Source organism: Perissodus microlepis, chromosome 11 (genome assembly GCF_051167445.1).
Source record: "Perissodus microlepis isolate ML-2025 ecotype Zambia chromosome 11, ASM5116744v1, whole genome shotgun sequence".
Classification (NCBI taxonomy): Eukaryota; Metazoa; Chordata; class Actinopteri; order Cichliformes; family Cichlidae; genus Perissodus; species Perissodus microlepis.
The window spans coordinates 11,982,654-12,003,811 of record NC_140471.1 but is presented as its reverse complement, the minus strand read 5'-3'; the positions used below and the strand labels follow the sequence as shown (position 1 = coordinate 12,003,811).

At 39.2% G+C, this 21,158-nt stretch overlaps 1 protein-coding gene across 9 annotated transcripts in view; it reads right to left on the bottom strand.

The window, feature by feature from the left end:
* cobl (cordon-bleu WH2 repeat protein) overlaps positions 1 to 21,158 on the bottom strand; it is a 56,391-nt gene that overhangs the window by 10,324 nt on the left and 24,909 nt on the right. For 8 of the 9 annotated variants that reach the window (XM_084942811.1, XM_084942817.1, XM_084942816.1 and 5 more), the window contains 3 exons: positions 14,239 to 14,421; positions 3,930 to 4,512; positions 689 to 850 (listed from right to left, as the gene is read on the bottom strand). In XM_084942811.1, the coding sequence (XP_084798937.1) occupies positions 689 to 850; positions 3,930 to 4,512; positions 14,239 to 14,421 (928 nt within the window). The remainder of the gene's footprint in view (positions 1 to 688; positions 851 to 3,929; positions 4,513 to 14,238; positions 14,422 to 21,158) is intronic. The other variant, XM_084942819.1, reaches the window with a different exon arrangement.

Genomic DNA, 21,158 nt, shown 5'->3' with positions numbered 1-21,158 from the left:
TGATGAAAAAGGACTGTCGGAGTGAAGGAAGGATCGAGCCAGAGAGAGAGAGGGAGAGAGAGACTTCAGGAGTGTTTGGAACGAAGACGCACAGGCCCACAGCAGTACACTACAAAGGAGGGTGAGGGGTGGGGGAGGAAAGAAGAGAACAGATGAGATTTGAGATGAGTAGATCATTAAATTTGTATTTGGTAAGGTAAGGAGCATTAAAAGAAAAACCAAAACATATAGGGAGCACCTACAGGGACAGAAGGTGGCATTAAAAACGGTTCAGCGTCACTCAACATTCTCGTCAATTATACATCTAATTTACTCCCACGTCCTGTTTAAATGCAACATGAAAGGTACTCAAGAAGATTGCTGTTGACCTTAGACCTGACCCTTTGGACCCAGGGAAAATATCAAAGCTTAGAGATTGACGTTTATATATATATGAAGCCCCCTGACCTCATTTGGACCCAGCATCACTTAACAACTCTGCTGCCCAGGTCACTGAAGGAGAGATGGAAAACATGAAAGGACAGAGTTCAGGATTGCCATAGAAACACAAACATCAAGGTTTGGCAGTTACAAACTGTGACTGGGTGAAAACGAATTAAGAGCTGGAAAACCTGATCGGCAGCTTTTAGGAAAGACAAGAGAAAACAAGAATCGAGGTTAGGGGGAGGGCAGTCCATGTGGAACCTACACTGGGGAGCTTCCTCCACCTCCGTGAGATTCTGCGGAGAGTTGCTCTCTGTAGGCTCAGGGGGAGGGGGTGTCGAGGGAGGAGTAGAGGGTGATACATGCTGTGATGGCTCCTGCACGGGAGAACGGAGAGGTTTGGGTGGCACCAGACGATGAGTGTTTCCTAAAGGAAAAACAGCATGCGGGCAGGGCAAGCACTGATGGTCATACTTCAAAAATGGGGAAAGTGACTTAACAAGTTATACTGAAACTTCTAATTGAACTGGAAGTTGTAAAGAAAACTACATTTATTTGTGGAAACAGTTGCTTCTTTAGCCCTTTAAGTTCTCATGACAATCCATAAAATATGGACCCATGACGTCCATATTTTATTTGGGCAACTCTGTGACAAGTGCACAATGGTAGATCATGGGCATGTGAACCAGGGGCGGGTTTTGAAGGAGGAGGGGGGTGTTTGAGGAGCCCCTCAACTTTTAATGATACGATAAATAGTTTTTATACATATTTTATTGACACCATTTACATATAGGGGTTTTTCACATACTTCACTGAAGAGGTATGTGCAACGCTGCCTAGACCTCTTGCTGCTGGGGTCGGAGGGCTAGACGATGTAAACCAGAAGGTTTGGTGAGACTCTATGTCATAAAGATTATTCATGAATCTGGTAACTAGAATTCAGATTTTTTTCTGCTGTTGTTCTAAATTGCCAATTATTATATTTTCTAAATCACTATGTTTGCCATTAGAGGCTCACTAGCCACAGGTTATGTCTATCACTGAGTTATAGGAAAGAGGTAGCTTTTTATTCATTTATTTTGCTGACCTTTATTTAACCTGGAAGTCCCAATAATATCAAAACTTATTTACAGATTAGACCTGGTCAAGTCCAAAGTCCACTCTCAATCAAATACTTGCTTTGTGCTTCTTCATTTGAATGAACCTCCCAACTGTAAAAGGCATCAACAACCTACAGTGATGTGGAAATCAAAGCACTGTGGTCTGTCATAGCACTCCCACAAAGTTTTTGGCCCTTAAAGCACTACAAGGTCCTCTAGTATTGCATCTGTGGTAATTTACAATGAGATGCATCAATAATTAACAATATAAATAAGCTATATAACATCTCTAGGAAGCAGAGCTGTTATGACATAGTAAATTAAAACATTTTAACATATGTTAGTTAAGAGTGCAGTTTTACTTGTTATAGCTATGAGTAAACACCTTTGAAACTAGATGTCCAGAAAAGACAAATGCAAAGCTTTATCAAACTGTTTACAGGATCATTACTGAAAGCACAAACAGCTTTTAAGCAGTAAGGAAACAGTAAGAAAGGAAGTGAGGAGTCGACTGCAAATGATACATACGAAGCATCTGAAAAAATAATAGGAATAAAAGCACAATAATGGGGAAAAGCTATGCTGAAATCCAGCTGCCTAAATTTACTTATAAAGCTTGTGATTCGTCAACTTTCTATTTTTTCTGTTTGCTCTGTTGTTGACAGTTGGATGGTACCGAAATAGCAGGCAGGGCTGGGATGATAAACTACCCAGTTATAACCTTGACAACCACTGGAGCGCACACTCATACACATATACACATTCTTTTTTAAATGACAAGCTCAAAAAAATCATACATAAATTAAGGAATAATGAAAAACAGAGTAATTAAAACCCTTCAGATGGCAAATCTCTGCATTTTCAGGCATGAGTGAACCACTCTATACTTCATGTGTAGGGTGATGCTGTTTACCTAACATATATGTAAGCTATTCACACAAGTTTGTACTTGTTCATGTATAACCAGTTCAGTTGTCAGGCAGAAAACATTTTTTAACAGTCACTGTGGGTGAAAAGTTTAAAGGGTGAAAAGGGACTACTTGAAGGAATGTAGTTTTTGGAGTATAACCATTTCAGCACAAATACACAAACACACATCTTAACTGAGCGAATAGTTTCTTATATAGTTTGAAGATACAGAAGAAAATAGCAAAAGTCGAAGCAAAAGAGAGGCGAGAAGGTGGTGCACTGTCAGCAGAGCGTCAGGATAGAGAAAAAGAAAGTAGCTAGGTCTATAAATTTATTAATGACCTTCGTGCTGCGTCTTCTGAACTGTCTAATGCACTAACCTCCTCATACTTCATCCTTTCTCTTGCTTTCATCCGCCTGTCTATCACCCTTCTCTCCTTAAACTCCTCTAGTCCCCCTGCCTCTGCCTGCCACCCTCTGTCAAAACCTCTGTCAAAACCTTCCCATGCTCCACTCTCTCAACTTCATTCTGATACTCTCACCTTTCTCATCCCTTTTGAGGTCTACAGCTCTCTCATCTATGCCCCTGTCAGACACGACAACCCTCTGCCGCAATCTCGCTTTGCTATGGAGAAAGATTTGGGTTATATAAAGATCAATATGAGGCCAGCTAAAGTTCAAGTAGATCCTGCTTAAATCTGTGATGGATCTGTCTGCCTTTGTATCTGCCAACTTTAAAGGTTTGAGCGAGTGGGTGCAGGCATAAGAGAGATAGAGAGAAAGAAAGAGAGGAATATAAAAAAATGAGTGTAAAAAAAGGGAGGGGGGTGAAAAAAGACAGATAGAAGAATGTACTGTAAGAGGCTGATAAGTTTAAGGGAGAAACAAGGACTGTATTGTCTCATGGGCGATGATGAAAACCAGCTTCATGAGTTCCTGTCCTTCAGCCATGACATGCATGCACGCACGCATGCACGCACACACGCACACACTTTCCTTCAGCAGGTTATGCATGTCATTCGTGACACTTTCAGATGTTGCTGCAGTGTGACAGCTGAGCTCTCTCGAGCAGATATTCAGTCACTTCTAACACGTAGAAATCTCTACAGGCAACTTCTGACTCACCTCTCACTTCTTGAGCATATAGAAAGTGTGTTTACAGTCACTGTCAAGAGTTCAATGAACAATGGCAAAGCTCACTTTTTCTGCCAGTGGAATCATGATATGCTCTTTTTTAAGACAGACAGAGATATGAATACAAAGCATATATATGCAGTAGTTGTGTCTGAGAATAGGTAGATCTCAAAGTTTCCCTTGTATGCCTTCTATGTCACTATAAATATAAGTATCTTATTTTTTTTTACCTGCTGCTAAACAATTTATGTGTCTTTTCTGTGTAACTTTTGTTGCTTTGGTGTGTGAATTTATGAAGGGAAGTCTTTAAATGTTTGCTGCTGTGTTGTACGCTTGCTGTAAGGCCATTTTATAGATATTTACCCATTCCGCTGTGCCTATTGTTCTCAGCCTCATCCAGCTTCAGGTTCAGGGCGGACTCAGTCTCCGACATGGAGTTATTCTCTGACATCCTGTCTTGAGCTATTTTGCCGGCCGCGCTGCTGACTGAATCTTCCACTCTGCCGCTGGAGTTTTTCGCAGCAGGTTGGACCCGCACGGACCCACTTGTTGTGCTACTGCTACTGTAGCTGTAATGGGATTCAGCCTGCTCTAGGTCAGCATCTGAATCATCAAGACCCTGGCTTAGTTCAGAGCTGGAATCCTGCACGGCAAGGCTGTCAGTAGTGCTGCTGCTCGGGGTTGGGGAGCTGGAGGTTGGCATGGCATTGGACACAGGATCTACTGCTATTTTGTGCGAGGCCGTTTTTTCTGTTAGTTTTATCACAGTGGCAGCTGAGGCTGTGGTCGAATGTGCCACCTTGATGCGGGATGCCGGCATAGGTTTATCAGGAGCTTGACTGTCAGGAGTGGGAGCCGGAGAGGCTGAAGTGTCATCAGAGCCTTGCGTGATGGATGTTGGAGTGGGAGGAGGAGCTGGAGCCTTTCTTTTCCTCTGCTGGCTCATCTGATAAAATTGAAGGAAAAGGAGGCAGACAGTACAAAGTTAATTTACATGAGCACCTTGTGCATATGTGTGTGTCTGTGTGTGGTTTAACCATAAATTAGCCTGTAAATTCAGTCTGCCAAGCCTCAAGTAGAGTTTCCTACAGACTAATTAAATCAAGTGGAGTTCTGGCAGGCGTACAGGTTTTTAAATCCATCAGAGTGCCAACATTCCTTTTAAATTATTCTCCAACAAGACATATAGGACCCGGCGTAAATGCAGTCGATATGATGCAGTGGCATATTACGAGTACAATATGTGTACTTCACTATGGTATTTTTTAGTTATTCAACTGGTAAATCAACAATTATTCAAATGCAATGCTGTTATACTGCTGATTTACTTACTGCCAAGCCAGTGATGACTTCCAAAGGAGACATGAAAGTCAGATTGTGATTTTTCAGGTCAGTGCTTTAACAGAAATATCAGTGGATGTTCATGACTGAAATATTGTTTTGTGTTTTTCACAACGACAGAAGCTGGAGCTGAAAACGGAATAATAAATTGTAACTGGATCGAGAGGATGTTTTAAAGAAGAAACAAACAGGAAAGAAGGACAGAGCAGGAAGGAGAGAAGATAAAATTAAAAACAGAGCGATGGGACAAACCAATGAATCAATAAGAAACTATGTGGAAACTCAGTTTTGCTCAATGAGCAGATGAGACCTTTCATATGCTTTTTTTTTCCAAGTTAATCTCACTTTCTATGATACGGTTTCAAAGAATCAATTTAAAAGTGCTCTGGGCAGTCTTCAGCAGTATCGATAACCTACTTTCAACTGGCAATCACTGCTTATGCTTTCAGCTTTTCCTTCATTCTGAAACGCAACAGAGAACATGCCTAGAGTTGTATGGAGCTTTGCATCATACAACAGGACAAAAGAGCGATAAGGCCACCTTGCATTTTTGCAGGCATGCTGGGTTCAAACATTTGAACTCAATGAACTCACTGCATGGCATTCTATGGACCTCCAAATGTCTTTCAGCTGATTGGCTGTCTCTTTTTTGGTCTCCCACTTCTCTCCCTCTTTAGCATTCAAATATACATGAATGCAGGCATACCAGTGCAAGTGGACAATAGTTGAAGCTGCAATGGATGACTGACTGCCCCAGAAGATTGATGTGTATTTTTCTAAGTGTGTGTGCGTGCCTGTATGTGCTGGCTGCAGAATTAAGAGTCAGGCCTGGTACAAAGGGAAAAGAGCAGTGGCCTCAATACACAAGCATATGCCCAACACTTCTGTGCAACTGTACGAGCACGAGCATGCACACAGACATACACTTACATATGCACCAAAGTGCACACACACATTAAAGGAACAGTATATCTCATACCTCAGGCTGAGCTGTTGTAGAGATTAGGGGGTTGTTACAGGCTGCATGGTTAAGTGTGTGTTGCTCTCATGAGCTTATTGGCGCCATGACTGGGAACGCAGCATGTACTTAAGATTGTTAGAGACTGAAGCCCAGAACTCTGTAATATACTACACTCAAGGTCACACTATACATTAAGTTCAGCAGACTTTGCACTCTTATTATCTATAAACTATGTGTGTGCTGTTTAGTGATTCTCCGTTTTCAATCAGACTATTTGTATTCTCAGTGCTGGCTGTTTTTCAGATTTATCACAGACAGTGTTTCAGTATATTCAAGCTTTTTCATTATATACCACAGGGTTGGCAAAAACAATGTCAAATATAATTGACAAAAGGTAGTAAGTTCATCCACATCATTTGCAGTACACAGTATAATAATTTAAAAAAATTTATATATGTGAATATTAGCAATACTAACTATTTCCATTTTAATTAAAATGAATTAAATATATATACATATTTTACTCGGTTTATACATTAAACATTTTTTATTATCACAGGCAGCCAGATAAATTTTGAGGTATATTAAAGTGGAAAGCAGAATTTTGTTTGTTCTACAGTAAAGTTACCAGCAAGACCACAACAAAACAAAGAAAGAAAACAGGTTTCTTATTCTCTGCAATGATTTTGTCTCAGAAGTGCATTTAAACTGAATGCTGTACATTGGGTCAGTTTGTATGTATCTAAACTTAGAAAGCAAGTGGAAAATAAAATAAATAATCTTGTCACATGTTTGATCAAAATAATTAATCACCACATTTCCCTGACATTACGCGTTTTTATTTTTAAAAAACAAACAAAAAACATATGTGATATATGTGAGTAGTTTTTAAGGGGAATGGACATTTACAGAATGAAGCACAGAAGTTGATACGCGGACAGTCTGCTGTGTCAATTAAATTTTCCACTCCGTGGTTTGGAAGGCAAAGGGCCCCATGTCAGAGCATGTTGATCAGATAGGGCCACCCATGGAGGCATCATCCTGGTAGCGTGACCATTCATCAGTTGTTTTTGAAGGACTCTTGATGGGTGAAGGCCTTTGTGACAGGCCAACATAACAAGAGTAATGTGGAACGTGAAAAGGATATAATGGATGCATGAGAGGGGGCTGCTCTGTATTTGTGTGTGTCTAAGCACATCAGCAAGGATGACGTCATTGTGTATGTATGTGCTAATGAGAGATAACAAAGCAGCTGGACTGTCTTCGTCATCGCTCACTTTCCTGTACTGAACTAAAATGTGGAAGAGTGTGTATCAATGTTGACAACCACACGCTGCGGTCGTGTTTCTTATGTCTAATGCCTTTTAAGACAAGATCAGCTAGGCACACTTTATTTGGTAAAAGCACACCACTGGAGATCATGCAACCTCCCTCTGCTAGTCTTTGCAGTTTTAGGTTTTTGAGCCAGCTGGCATGTGATCAATCAGGGAAAAACTACTGTTTTTATTACTGCATTAATCCAAGACAGTAACAATAGGAACAAATCAGATGGTCATTGTCCTCTTTAACCCAGATAATGCATACTCTGGGTTTCTCTGTAACTCCTTATTTCCTCACTCACAGTTACTATCAAAGCACACATTATTTGAATCCAGGTTAGACATCAGCAGAAAAACCGAAAAATATCTTCAACATGAGCTCTTTTATGACATTTCTGTCATCACTGTAAGGACAAGATAGATAATGTCGCAGAATATTCTGTTAATAATTTACATACTTTAAAACATAGTGATTAAATGCTGGTAGTCACGATTTTTAATATAACAAACAGCGCAAGTCTTTTTAACTATGACATTATAATTCCAAGTAACTGAATCACAGGTGAAGAAGTAAACAGTCTAATCAGTTTGATCAATATTTTATATTTAGCTGCCGTCACCCGTAGTATGTCCCTGTCAGGTTTCAGATGAACAAATAGATTTAAACCTCTAATCTAATAAACTGCAATATTCTAGCTTTATGATCCATTAAAACTGGGATGCAATCATTTTAATTTGCGGTTGTACTAGATAAAAATGTAAGCTCAGATATCATGCTGAATTATGGCCATGTTTTCTCTCCCATTACACACTAACTCACGCATTAACTCAAGAGCTGACTGTGCTAACTCTGCGTAGTTCTGATCTGTTTTAGGACCAAAGGTTTCCCATCTCAGGGTTAATCAACTCAAGAGTTTGGGCTTAGGCTCAGAGTTTGTTAAGCCTGCTTCCTGGAACAGACCCTGGTTTCATACATAAGATGTTTTGACAGCAAAGTGCAAACAGATCTTGTCATACATAGGCCGCATGGCAAGGGCACATATTCCCCTAATCCTGGCCCCTAACTAATACTAACACAGCCTTCAGGGTCAGTGCGTTTGAAAGAATGCTTACTGTGCCATCTTACAATACTTTAGCCACAATAACTGTATAATCATATCACCTAAGAGTCCGCTGCCGAGAGTTCAATTAAATTAATTTTATTTATATGGTGAAAAATTGCAAGTCATCTCAGGACAGGACCTTGTGTTATTTTAGAAAGAAATCCATTGATTCTATTTGAGTTTGCATTCAAAGAGGATAAATGATTTGATCTTAGACGTAACAGTAACAAATCTGTGATAGAAGCAGGCTCAGAGAGGGCAGCCGTTTAACTTAAACAGATGAGGTGAGGGGACAGTTAACAGCCTTCCCTTTGAGCACAAACTTGGAACTGGACACAGGAAAAGAGTGTAAAAACTGAAGGCTGTAAAATTAAAATGTAGTCAGCTAAGTTCGAGGAGTTTAATTCTGTGTTTGCATTTTTTTTTTTTACTTTTTCATATACACATATTTTTCCACTTGTAAATGATGTAAATGTACTACTGACGATGGTGCAAATGTCAGACACATTTAGACTGAGATTAAATCAAGTTTTCTGTTACATGCTTTGGACATCTACGTCAAAGCCTTTCTAAACAAGTTTGTAAAATGTATACTGTCCTGCTGGAGCCAGACACCTGCTTATATTGGCCATAGCACACGTCAGTAAAAATTGACAGCTCCAAAGGAAAGTTAATGACAGATCTATAGTATACTGGATGATGTATTTGCTTTGGCACTAGTATAACATTTTTCTTTTCCTTCTTTGCTCAACTTCTTTAGAGCATGTGGAGTGACACAGTGGTGCCATACAGCACACAGGATATCTTACCAAATAAACACATTTTCCTTCTTTTATTTTTGCTTTGTTTTGCTCGCCTGTTCTTGAATAGATCTCGCATGTCTTTTGAGAGAGAAATGAAGAGAAACACACAAAAAAATCCATGCAGGAACTCCACACATATCCAATACCAAACAAGAAACTGCTGGGTATGTACATGCATATATGCCAAAAACCAAATTTATGGGCACTGCACGGCCATTAACACGGAGCTGGTCTGCTGAGTACTACAAGCAGAACTGCGAATTAAATTCACTTTATCATTTGGTGACAGAAGTCCAAAAATGTTTATTACAATTAAATATATAAGCGGAAAAAAGACATAAAAACTGAAAGATAAACTAGCTGTAGGTAATATATTTTAAAACATTTGAATTTAGAGACAGCCTGTTTACATGACCACGCTTTATAATATTTCTGTCCTCTGAGCTGTCATGTAGTCCTCCTGCAAGGTGAGGGTGGTGCTAAGGACATGCCAAATAGATTTCATGCTGTACTGCATTTTGGAAATATGACCCCACAGCTAATACATTGTTAATGCTGTACAGCTTAAACACACACCTAATACTCATATAAGACTGATGTTACCTTATTTTGACTGTCTCTGCAAACCTCTCACCAAAGTTTCTCACTTCTCTTTATCACCTCTCTTACTCTTCTTCACTCTACTTCAAATGTCCTAACTCTTCGTGTACACACAGCAAAAAAATGTGTTTATTCAAGACGTATCTCCTTTTTACGGGCAGTGAAGCAGAGAGCTCAGAATATCTCTCAATTTCTCTGTCACACGAGGCAACACAGACACGGCTTTCATCCCAAACCACAATAACAGATTGCCTATCACTGCTGGAAAAAAAAATACAAGGTTGTGTTTCTCTGAGCTCGATGTTCCAAAACATAATTCAATTAAGTCTGTCTCTCGTAAAGACATACACAGATTGTTGACTGTCGAGCTGGAAAATAAAAAAGACAAAGCTGTAACTTCCCTCCATGCTGGAGTCATTAACTGATCAAAGAGCATCTAATTCTCCTATAGCAGAGAATTGTTTTACATTCATCTGGAAATGTGACACCAATCCCAGAGTGTCACTTTTATTGCTGTATATAAATAAAAAATATAAAATAATATAATAAAATAGCTGTTGCCGTCGTTGCAACTAGAGTTGGATGCTGACAGCCAGCTTTAATTCCTACTTTTCATTAAAAAGAATAATCAAAAACATACATTTGCACTTTAATTAACCAGCCATCACTGACTATACCAGTGTTGCTTAGTTCCCTAACAGCTTTACTGAAACTTTGGTCTCTTGTCTATTGTAATCTTTGCAGGGCAATGAGTGTACTCGTCCAAAGTTCATATAAAAGAGACACCTCTCTGCACTGTAACTATATATCCCGAGTGAACTTTTTAGCTCATAGTAATGACTCATTAAAAATGTTGCATAATCAATATATTGAGCTAATAGCATAGCTCTGAAACAGCTCTTCATTATTCAGATCAAATAATATATAAGTAATACAAACTAGTTTAGATAAAACTCATCCTGATTACATACAATTCAGTTTTAAGGCTTCTATAAAAAAGGAAAAACAAGGGACAGGGATTCAGTTAAATCAGACCTTCCCAAAGTGTGGGGCCCGCCCCCTGGGGGGTGGGGGGGTGGGGGGCGCGGTATGAAAAGGAAGGAAAACAAAACAAAACAAAACAAAACAAAACAAAAAAACGCTTGGACACTGCTAGCATAATGGACAGGTTTTTGACGGGGCGCCCACACAAATGCAAAGCAGGAGATGAAGCATCGCTGAATATGTTTCCAAACCAACTTCATTCTAAGACAAAGACTAGAAAATATGGTGAAGCATATCTTCCCTTTGGCTTCACCTGCACAAGTGCCAAGGTAGGTCTCCCCTGCAGAATTGGTTTTCCCTTCGTCATGAGCACGGGCTGGGTACTTCAAATCACGGACAAACAGTATCCCACATTCTTGATTTTTAGTTCACAAACACTTCTTGTAATGACTAACTACTCCTGACATGTTGGAGATGTTAGCTCATCACACAGTAAAGTTACAGTGGGATACAAATAATATCAGGCTGATCCTGCCACAATTTGTTCCCCCGGTTCAAATCCCGGACAAACAGGATCCCACAGTTGTTTATGTTTTTAAAAAAAGTTTGGGAACCACTGAGTTAAATGTTATATGCATCTACTCATTCTCTGATCAGTCACTGGGGATAGACACAGAGGGTGTAAACTGGTGTTGGCTTTTCAACACTCTGACCTTTCATGTGAAGAATGCTTTATTTCCATAGTCAATAATCAAGAGAGTCTGACCCTCCTAATTTTGTCATTGATTTTAATCAAACTATGTTGCTTGTATGATATAAATGGCCACACATAATGATCTCTGGTCTCTGATGTCTATTTAAAGCCACTTAGCTTCATTATAACAATCTCATCATTCTTATAGCTTATACTGCAATGCCAGTGTCAATTACTGTGTCCTGTAAGTCATAATTAGTTGACTACCTAAGCCTGTTTGGCGCATAGGGAAGTCTATAATGAGGACAGCTGTCACAGAGAGCTGTCCTGAGATGACCTGTGTCCTGTAAAAACTGCCTATGACTCTCAGAAAGAACGCACGGAACGCTGACTCGGAAAATACGGAAAAGGTCAGAAAGTTTTCAACCATCTGAGAAAAACCCCCCCAGAGTGCAGCTTTGATAGTAACTGTAAAAAAAGCAAAAACGCAAAAAAAAAAAAAAAGAAAAAAAAAAAGATGTTTTTCATTGGTTAGTCATTGTTTGGTTGTGTAACAAAGTCCCAGAAAAACTCTCCAATGTTTGTCACAAAGTCAGTGACTGAAAGAAAGAATCTCGGGTTCTTAAAAAGAAATTCATTAACTTCTGAAGTCATACATGCCCACAGTTTTTAAAAAAATTTTTTTTTTTTAAAAAAACCTGAAAGACAAAAAGACACTTTCCTATTTTGTGTTTTTATTTTACATAAAGACACAAGCTCTGTATAAAATGCACTGGCATTTTTGTTTTTGTTTTGTTTTTTTTAGATAATTTGTATTCTAAAAACATAGGTAGGAATAAATGATCAACATGCAAATATATGATAAATAAAAGTTTATCATCTATCCAGTTGTCCTCATCATCAAACAAACACGTTCACATGTTCTCATCCTGCAAAAAGGCCTAAGCTGTGGTAGAGTCATAGAGTCAACTACGTGCTGCAGAACTGAGAGGATATTTTCACGGCATGTCTGAGTAAGCAAAATATAACAAAAAAATAAAACAAAATAAAAATGAAAATAAATAAAATATAAAAAATCCCCACATTTGACAACTGTTTACGTCTGCATTATCCAAAGCTATTTGGGCCATTTGCTCAACAAATAAAATTTATGGTGTGACATCTGTTTTCACTGGAGCTTGAACTTTTAGAAGATGGAGAGCTCATCTACAGACATAAAAGTTTGCAAGCCCCCCCCCCCCCTCAGTTTAGCACCCCACCGCCTCAAACAACTAATGTAAATGTGAAAGTACAAGTTTTAAATGTAATGCAAACTGATTTAACATCTGCAGTTGGACCACATATTCAAGAACTAAGAGCTCTTTAATGCCAGTGTCCTGATATGCCCTCAGAAACTGTCCTGAGAAGCCTCTCTGCTATGGCATGAAATCTTTTTTAGTCACCTTCGTGAAACACAAACATGCCAGGCATAGCGCTAAAGCCTGACACCTTGCAATTCTGTTGCGTCGTTACATGATGTTGGCTAATCACATAGTCTGTTTTTTTAATCAAACAACCCTTTAAAGTCCCTTCATTCATTTCTAAATGACTATCTCGGTTTTATGTTTTGTTTTTACTCTGTAAAATGTGTGCACCTGAACTGTCGATAAAACAATCTAAACACATCAAAAATATTCAAAAACAAGGACACGTGACAGGTGACCTGCACCACAGTAGGACCTTGCATTATGATACATGTGATAGGCTAACAGTTTAGAGAAGGCATACGGAAAAAATGAAGAAATCTATTATTAGACTGTCCATCAAGTCCTCAGATAACCTTCCCAACTCTAGCTTCTCCTGTGAGTCTGGGTGGTGTCTGGTTATTTGAGCCCTGGTATCTGTCATAACTCTTAATCTGACAGGTGGACAGATAAATTACCATCTCTGTCTGCTCAGCAGCTATAAGGAGCCTATGACTCAGAGTCACAAAGGACTGCAAAACACAGGAATATAAAATATCTATATTTACGTTTCAGTTATTCTAATAAAGAGGACACCAATTTAGAAGGTGAGTTGACACTGAAGGTGTATTAATGTCTTGTCAAAGGGTCCTCTTGTAGTTGTTCTGCCATTATCAACTAAAGGACACAGATAGCTGAATGCTTTGGCTGACTTCTGATAAGTTAACTTGAGGTAAACACAAAGTTGGATGTGGAATAATGAACATTGATTCTCGTGGCTATGTGGTATTTTTGTCTTTAATGCTTTAGTTAATATTGTTTATTGCATATTTAATGTTTTGAGAACAAGAGACTGTGAATCAAATCTTTTAGGATTGTATTTGCGGCCCCCTTCAGTACACACATTATTTCTCAGAAGTCTTTTCTACTCCATACTCTGCTCTTTTTTTAAATAATTAAGCAAAAAATCCATTAAATGCTTAGATGCTGAATAATGTTCTTCAAGATCACTGGCTCCTTCAAATAAACAAAACCTATTATCAGAGGGAGGGCAGAAGGATGTTGGTTCCTAAAGGAAATTCTGCATCAGACTGATTGCAGCTTTCAAATATACTCCATCGGGTCAGTGCTGAAAGCTGAGAGTTATTTGTCAGGATGCGGATTTTCCATAAGATGCACAAAATTAGCTGTGTCATTAAAAGGATGCCAATCATGTTGAAATTGTGTTTTTAAGTAATGCGCATATACAGTGCATCTTTATATAATAACTAATTTCATTTGTGTTTCCTGGTACGAGTTACTGCTTTAAAACACAGGATATGGATTCAATTTCACAATTTACAATTCCAGTCCAAGCGTTGTCATGAAACACAAACATAAAGAGCAACACACATAAATCTGGCACAGGTTAAACTGTTTCCTCACCTGACAGCTTTCAACTGTAGTGTGCTCCATTCTGGGTGCAGGGGCAGGAGGCGGTGGTGGGGCCCTCCTCTTCTTGGTCTCAGCCTTGGGAGACAACCTCGGGATACTGGCGACAGACTGAGACTGGCCCAAGGTGCCGGACCAATTAGGTCCACTGGAGAACCCAGATACTGTGGACACGTCCTGTGGGTAACATGAAAAATAAAAGGAGAGGGAATCAGACTGACAAATGGGAGGAGGAAACATGAAAAAATGTACAAATTTAAGAGTTTGAAAAACATTTTTGTAATTAGTTTAAAGTAAGGAACAAATATGATCACTGACTTGTAAGCATAAAAATGACTGATGGCTAAATTGCCATTAAATTTTCAAGGACAGCTCAGAGCTGTCTTTATCAAAAATTAAATCCAGTTCATTCTGGGTTCATCTAATATGTTAACGACCATATTTGGAGATGAGGGGATAAAACTTACAGGAGTTTAAGAACATGTTTAGCACAGCATTTAAAATGGTGCAGAACTCTGCTTGGGTCAAACATCACAACTAAGTGTAATGAAACCCAGTTGCTTCTTAATTTATGACATGTATCCAAACTTAACTTGAAAACTATTAGACAGCAGAATATCCTGTTGACTCACTGACAATCTTGATTTCAAGGGTTATGTTTAGTGTAAAAGCTGACACGTGTATTCTTAACATCCACATCTAGGAAAACCACAAACAAAATGAATAAAAACATGCACGCGTGCACAGACTATGAATGCAATGCACAGGAACATTTCTGAAAATACAGTCTTCAGTCATGACAATTATTGCAACATTTGATCAAATTGAGAGTGCGACCACATTTTCAAAGGGTGGCTGCTCCCGACCAAAGCATTGAAACAAAAATGGGTTTCGATTTCTGATCAAAGAGGGCCTAAAGTGCTCGTGAAAACCTCCACCTTCCTGTGGCTCAGCTTGGTACAGACCTTTGCAACAACAGGAGCACCAAAACCACAGCTCAAAACCCCATGATCGAAGAAAACAAAAAGTGCTTTAAAGCAGATTAATTGATGAGTTCAGACAATGCCTGGATACAACATAAAAGCAGAGAAAAAACGAGCATAAAGTTCAGGTCATTAGGATTAATTGGGCCTTAGGTTATAACATCTCACAGTGGGAAGGATGGGAAAAGAACAAGGCTTCAGAAAAAAATTACATTTTTTTTCTTTTACATTTTGATCTTGTTGAAATCCTCTGAAACCAATTTGCCATTTGTATCCAAAGTATTAGTAGCAATGCAAAGACACAACACAGCTAAACACTATCCTCTAGGGGTGGGTTTTAATAATCGATTCATCGATTAAAATCGATTCTGGCTTGGATAACGTGATATCAATTCATTAAAATCCTGAATCGATTTTTTAATATAAATGTATTTTGCCCGAAATTCCAGAATCTCAGGTGAAACGTCACAAAATTTTGACAACCACCAAACAGCTAAAACAGTAAATGAGAGCAGGTACACGGCTTCTGCACAAAGACGTAAACACAAAGCGCGGACCCGCGGATCAGAATTAGTGAGATGTCGCCTTTCTCACCGACGGCACGGACACGGCTGAAAGCCGACAGCTCGCTGATTCTGATGTTTCGGCGGGTCCGCGCTTTGTGTTTACGCCCTTTTTGCGCTGATTCTAAAGCTGTTAGTTTGATCTCTCTCCAAACAATATTGACCGAACCAGCAGCAAAAGAAGAGCCAAACTACGCTTCACATAAACATCGTCATGAATTCCCTCTTACTTTTGCTGTTTTGCTTCCACCACGATAAAATCACACTTCATGCACAGCTCTCTCTCTCTCTTTCTCAGTGTACTTCAAGAACAGTTTCCCGTCTATCCCCGAAATCTGCTTTCTGCATTATTCGCTTGCTTGTTACGCACAAGACTACCGTTATTTACAGCGCTGTCGGCTGATGTTTTTTTTTCCTTTTACTTACTTCCAAAAAGAAAACCTAATTTCTGCCGTTCAATAGGCTTCTGAACAAATTTAAACTTTTTAAAATTATGCAAAATGCAAAATGCTTCGCTATGTCTCTAATAAAACCGTTGTAACTTCAGAGGTAATGTTCATATGGTGGTTAATGTTTTTTTTTTTTTCGTTTTTGATGTACTGTGGAATATTTTTATAAAATCCCAGGCCAGGAAAATCACCTTCATGTTTTTCTGTTTTATCTTCAGCTACTTTGACACAAAGGCATCTGCTGTGATGCTCACACCTTTGATAAAGTCTTGAAAGTGTCAGCTTCCTTTTTATAGATACAAAAATATGTAAATGTACTGATCTGAATTATAATATTTCTGACTGAGGCAAAATTTCCCTGATTCAAATCCAATTGAATCGAATCGAATCGTGGATCGAATCGATTCTAGAAATCAGTGACGACACCCAGCCCTACTATCCTCCTAATATATAATCACTAATATATAATTTACTATTGTGCAATAAAATAAAAGCTTCTAACTTCCTCTATCCTTATAACCACGGCAAAACTCAATATGTCTTTGACTGAAAACAAAAATGGAAGGCTTAAAGGGGAATATTAACACAGAACCACCTGAAACTAAAGCAGAACATATATATATATATATATATATATATATATACATATATATATATATATATATATATATATATATATATATATATATGTATGTATATTAGGGGTGCAACGATACACAAAATTCACGGTTCGGTTCGATATTTTGGTGTCACAGTTCGATATTTTTTCGATAAAAAAAAATGTTCATGCTTTTTTAATTTGTCATTTATTAAAATTATAAATATATATTTTAACTCAAACGTACAGTTTTTAAATTTAATGTTGCTGAAACAACAAAGGGATAAAATAATAAATCTATCTGATCGAGAAATCACTCATCTTTGGAAAAGAGAGTTTATTACAGAGAAATGGCTCTTTCCAAAATAAAAGCTATACTATACGCTTCTTCTGGGCTATATTCTCAGCAGCATATTAAACATATCAGGTCCCCATAAGGAGAATCATGTGCTAACGGCTGTCTAAATGACTCGGGTAAAGTTTGTAGCATGCGTGCTTGTTGTTTTTGTCTGCTTTCACTTGTCTTTGTACTAGGATGATGTCGGCGTAAATGTGCAGACATATTCGTTGTGTTCCCACTAGTGCTGTCAGCGTTAATCTGAAATGACGTTAACGCCACAACACGGCAAATCTCCGTTAACGAGCTCCCGCGGATCGCCCCGTGCGTGGGGCTGGACAGCCAACACGTTAACGAGCAAACTGGGCTAACGCAGTAGTTCCCACCCATGTAATTGAGCATTGCGTGGCACATCCGACATACTGTTTTACTTTTGTCCATGACGTGCTTACCTTCAGGGTCATACTTCACATGAAGACCAAAATAGTTCCAAAGACCAGATCTGAATGAGGGTGGGGGAAGTTCAATTTGCCATGTTGCAACGAGCTCAGCTTCTGTCTTGCTAGCTTGCCCTGCGCTCATTGGATCTGCGCTCGACAGTGCAGCCTAGGCGGAGTAGTCGAACGCAGATCCACTGAGCTCTCAACACAGACAGCATCGTCAGAAGAAAAGTTGATAAAATAAATTAAAAATTTTGTATTGTTCGATACATATGCGTACCAAACCGAAAGCACTGTATTGAACGGTTCAATATCGATACGAGTATCGTTGCACCCCTAATATATATATATATATATATATATATATATATATATATAGATATATAGATAGATATATAGATAGATATATATACATATAAAATATGTGCCACAAGCCTGTTCTGTCATTTTTAACAGTTTGCTGTGTTGTGTGACTTGTGCATCTATGTTGTGACAGGAGTAACATCAGAGTGATGCAGAGGCAGAGGAGATGGCAGACAGAGGGTGACAGAATAAAAAAGAAATGCTGGAAGAGAGGACTGATGTGATTCCCATATGGAATCTTCAAAAACAAAAGTATGTTTTCACCTCAACAAAAATATAATGTTCAAAGTGGAAAATTCACATGAACTCTCCCTGACTTTTTCACCCTTTTCACCGTGGTAAACAATCTGAAATGTGTGGAAACAGTGAGAGGGGAAAACAGAACAAAAGATACTTCAGCTCTTTTGGGGGGAAACGGAGTTCACAGCACATTTATAATTACAAAGTGTGTAACACAAAGTCAACCTTTTGAAGCTCTGTATAACTAGGATCATGACTTACACACTGAATCTCCTGGGAATTCCTTTCATGTTTTTATGGGCAGGAAATGAACTTACTGACATTTTGTTATATATATATATATATATATATATATATATATATATATATATATATATATATATATATATATGTGTGTGTGTGTGTGTGTGTGTGTGTGTGTGTGTACCACCGGCAGATAGAGGAAATGGCTGACATCCAGAAGTCCTACCAGTGGCTGGACAAAGCTGGGCTGAAAGACATAGAGGCTGGGATCTATCACATCAGGCAAGACCCCAGGTGGGGGCTGTGTAAAGATGCCCCTGAGCCAATCCAGCACTTAACAGCACGGTGCAACATGCTAGTAGGCAGGGCATACATGGAAAGCCATAACCAAGTGGCCGGCATAGTATACAGAAGTATACGCTGACATCCTCAGTTTGTATGTTCCTAGCTGTGCCTTACGATCATCTGGTCAGCTACTCCTGACTCAACCTAGGCACTGCCTGAAGACTAGGGGTGATCGGGCCTTTGTCTCTGTTGCACCAAATCTCTGGAATAGTCTCCCCGTTACCATGTGTGCCTCCAACTCCATTCAATCTTTTAAAGCACCCTTGAAAACGTATTTATTCAAACTGGCATTTCCGACATGCTAAACTTTACCTCTCACTAATTGCTGTATCATTATTCATTTTGACATTTTCTGGATACTCTGAATTTTCCCTACTTCTATCTTTTAATGCTTCTGTCTTTCATTTAGTCTAATTTGTTTTAATGACTTACTGGTTTTGTTATCATTAACTGTTTATTGTGTTATTGTGAAGCACTTTGGTATACCCTTGGTTTTAAATGTTCTATACAAATAAACCTGTATTGTATTGTATTGTATACTAAGAAGTATACGAGATCAAAATGGGAGACGCCTCTTAGGGTGGTCGAGAATGACTGAGCTAAGATCCTGTGGGACTTCCTGATACAGATGGACAAAATGGTGGCTAACCAACCGGACGTAGTAGTGATAGACAAGCAGAAGAAGACGGCTGTAGTGATAGACGTAGTGATACCGAATGACAGCAACATCAGGAAGAAGGAACACGAGAAGCTGAAGATGTACCAAAGGCTCAGAGAAGAGCTCGAGAAGATGTGGAGGGTAAAGACAACAGTGGTCCCAGTGGTAATTGGAGCACAAGGTGCAGTGACTCCCAAGCCAGGCGAGTGGCTCCAGCAGATCTCAGGAACAACATCTGCGATCTCTGTCCAGAAGAGCGCAGTCCTAGGAACAGCTAAGATACTGCACAGGACCCTCAAGCTCCAAGTCCTCTGGTAGACCCGAGCTTGAAGGAAATAAGAACAGGCCCTGTTGGAATGCTACTCCGTTTCCAGCAGAAGAGGTTACTTGACTAGGATGTGGGACCTATGGAACCTTCGATACCCAGCAGACTGACAGAGAAACAACTAATAGCTTGGTGTTCCAACATTGAGTAGAAGGAACTGCTTTCACAGCTAGAGATCCATAAGGTATATAGCACAAATGCTATGGCAAGGGAGAGCCAGGACAACAGGTCAGGCGGGAGATATTACCTCCACCCGAGATTGAGTACCAGGCCCCAAGTACGATGGAAGGAGCACTGAGTGCGAGCGTAGCTGACCAGAACGAGAGGATCATGGTGAAACTGGAAACCTGGACCCTCTGTAGTTGGTTACCAAGACTATATGAAGTACCCTCTGAAAGTCTACTAGAAGATGTGAATGCAGCACTAAGGAAAATTCCTACTGCAAACAGCAAGCTGCCCATATCTGACGCCTTAGAAACTGCCAAGCAAATACTCACAGCCTTGGCTAACCACTTGAAAAGGTATAGCAGAGAGATAGAAGGCAGTAGAATAAACCAGCTGTTCTCCACGGACACATCCAAGGTGTACTCTCAATAGCAAGGGAACAATATAAGAACAGCATCACCAAGGCTGGAGACGGAGCAGTATTGGAAGAGCATATGGGAGAAGGATGCAACCTAAAAGAACAATGATCAGTGGCAAGTGGATCTAAGAGCAGTATGAAAAAAAAAACAAAAAACGCTTGGACACCGCTAGCATAATTGACAGGTTTTTGACGGGGCTTCCACACAAACGCAAAGCAGGAGATGAAGCATCGCCAAATATGTTTCCAAACCAACCAGCGCGAACATTTTTCTTGTAAAACAAAGGGGGGCCTAGCAAAACAAGTTTGAGAACCACTGTATTAGAGGAACTTAAGCAATGCCACTCCCTAAAAAGCTAAGAACAAATAAATACTGCATATTTTAAAAAAAAAACTTTTATAAGTGAGTTTGCTTTAGAATGAGGTCTTCCCAGACATAACGCTATTTGACCATGCTAATGTTTTATGACCACACACACTTACACTGACACACACAGTAGTTTAGCCCCTAATGAACAATTAGAGATAAGAGGCTGGGCTTTTAGTGCTAATGTAGCCAAGGTAGGGTAATGTGATGCCTTTGGGTTGATAACACTCTGTGGGTGTGTGTTTTCTGGTGTGTGCAAATGCATGCGTGTGGTCTAAAAACTGCCCAGGCTGAGAAACAATCATAGGGGAAAAAAAGCTGCATTAAAGTCCAGTAGAAAGGGTGAAAAAAAAAGAATTATTAATCAATCCAACAAAACTGTCTTTCATACTTTTCAGTGTTTCAGTAAACTAAATGAGT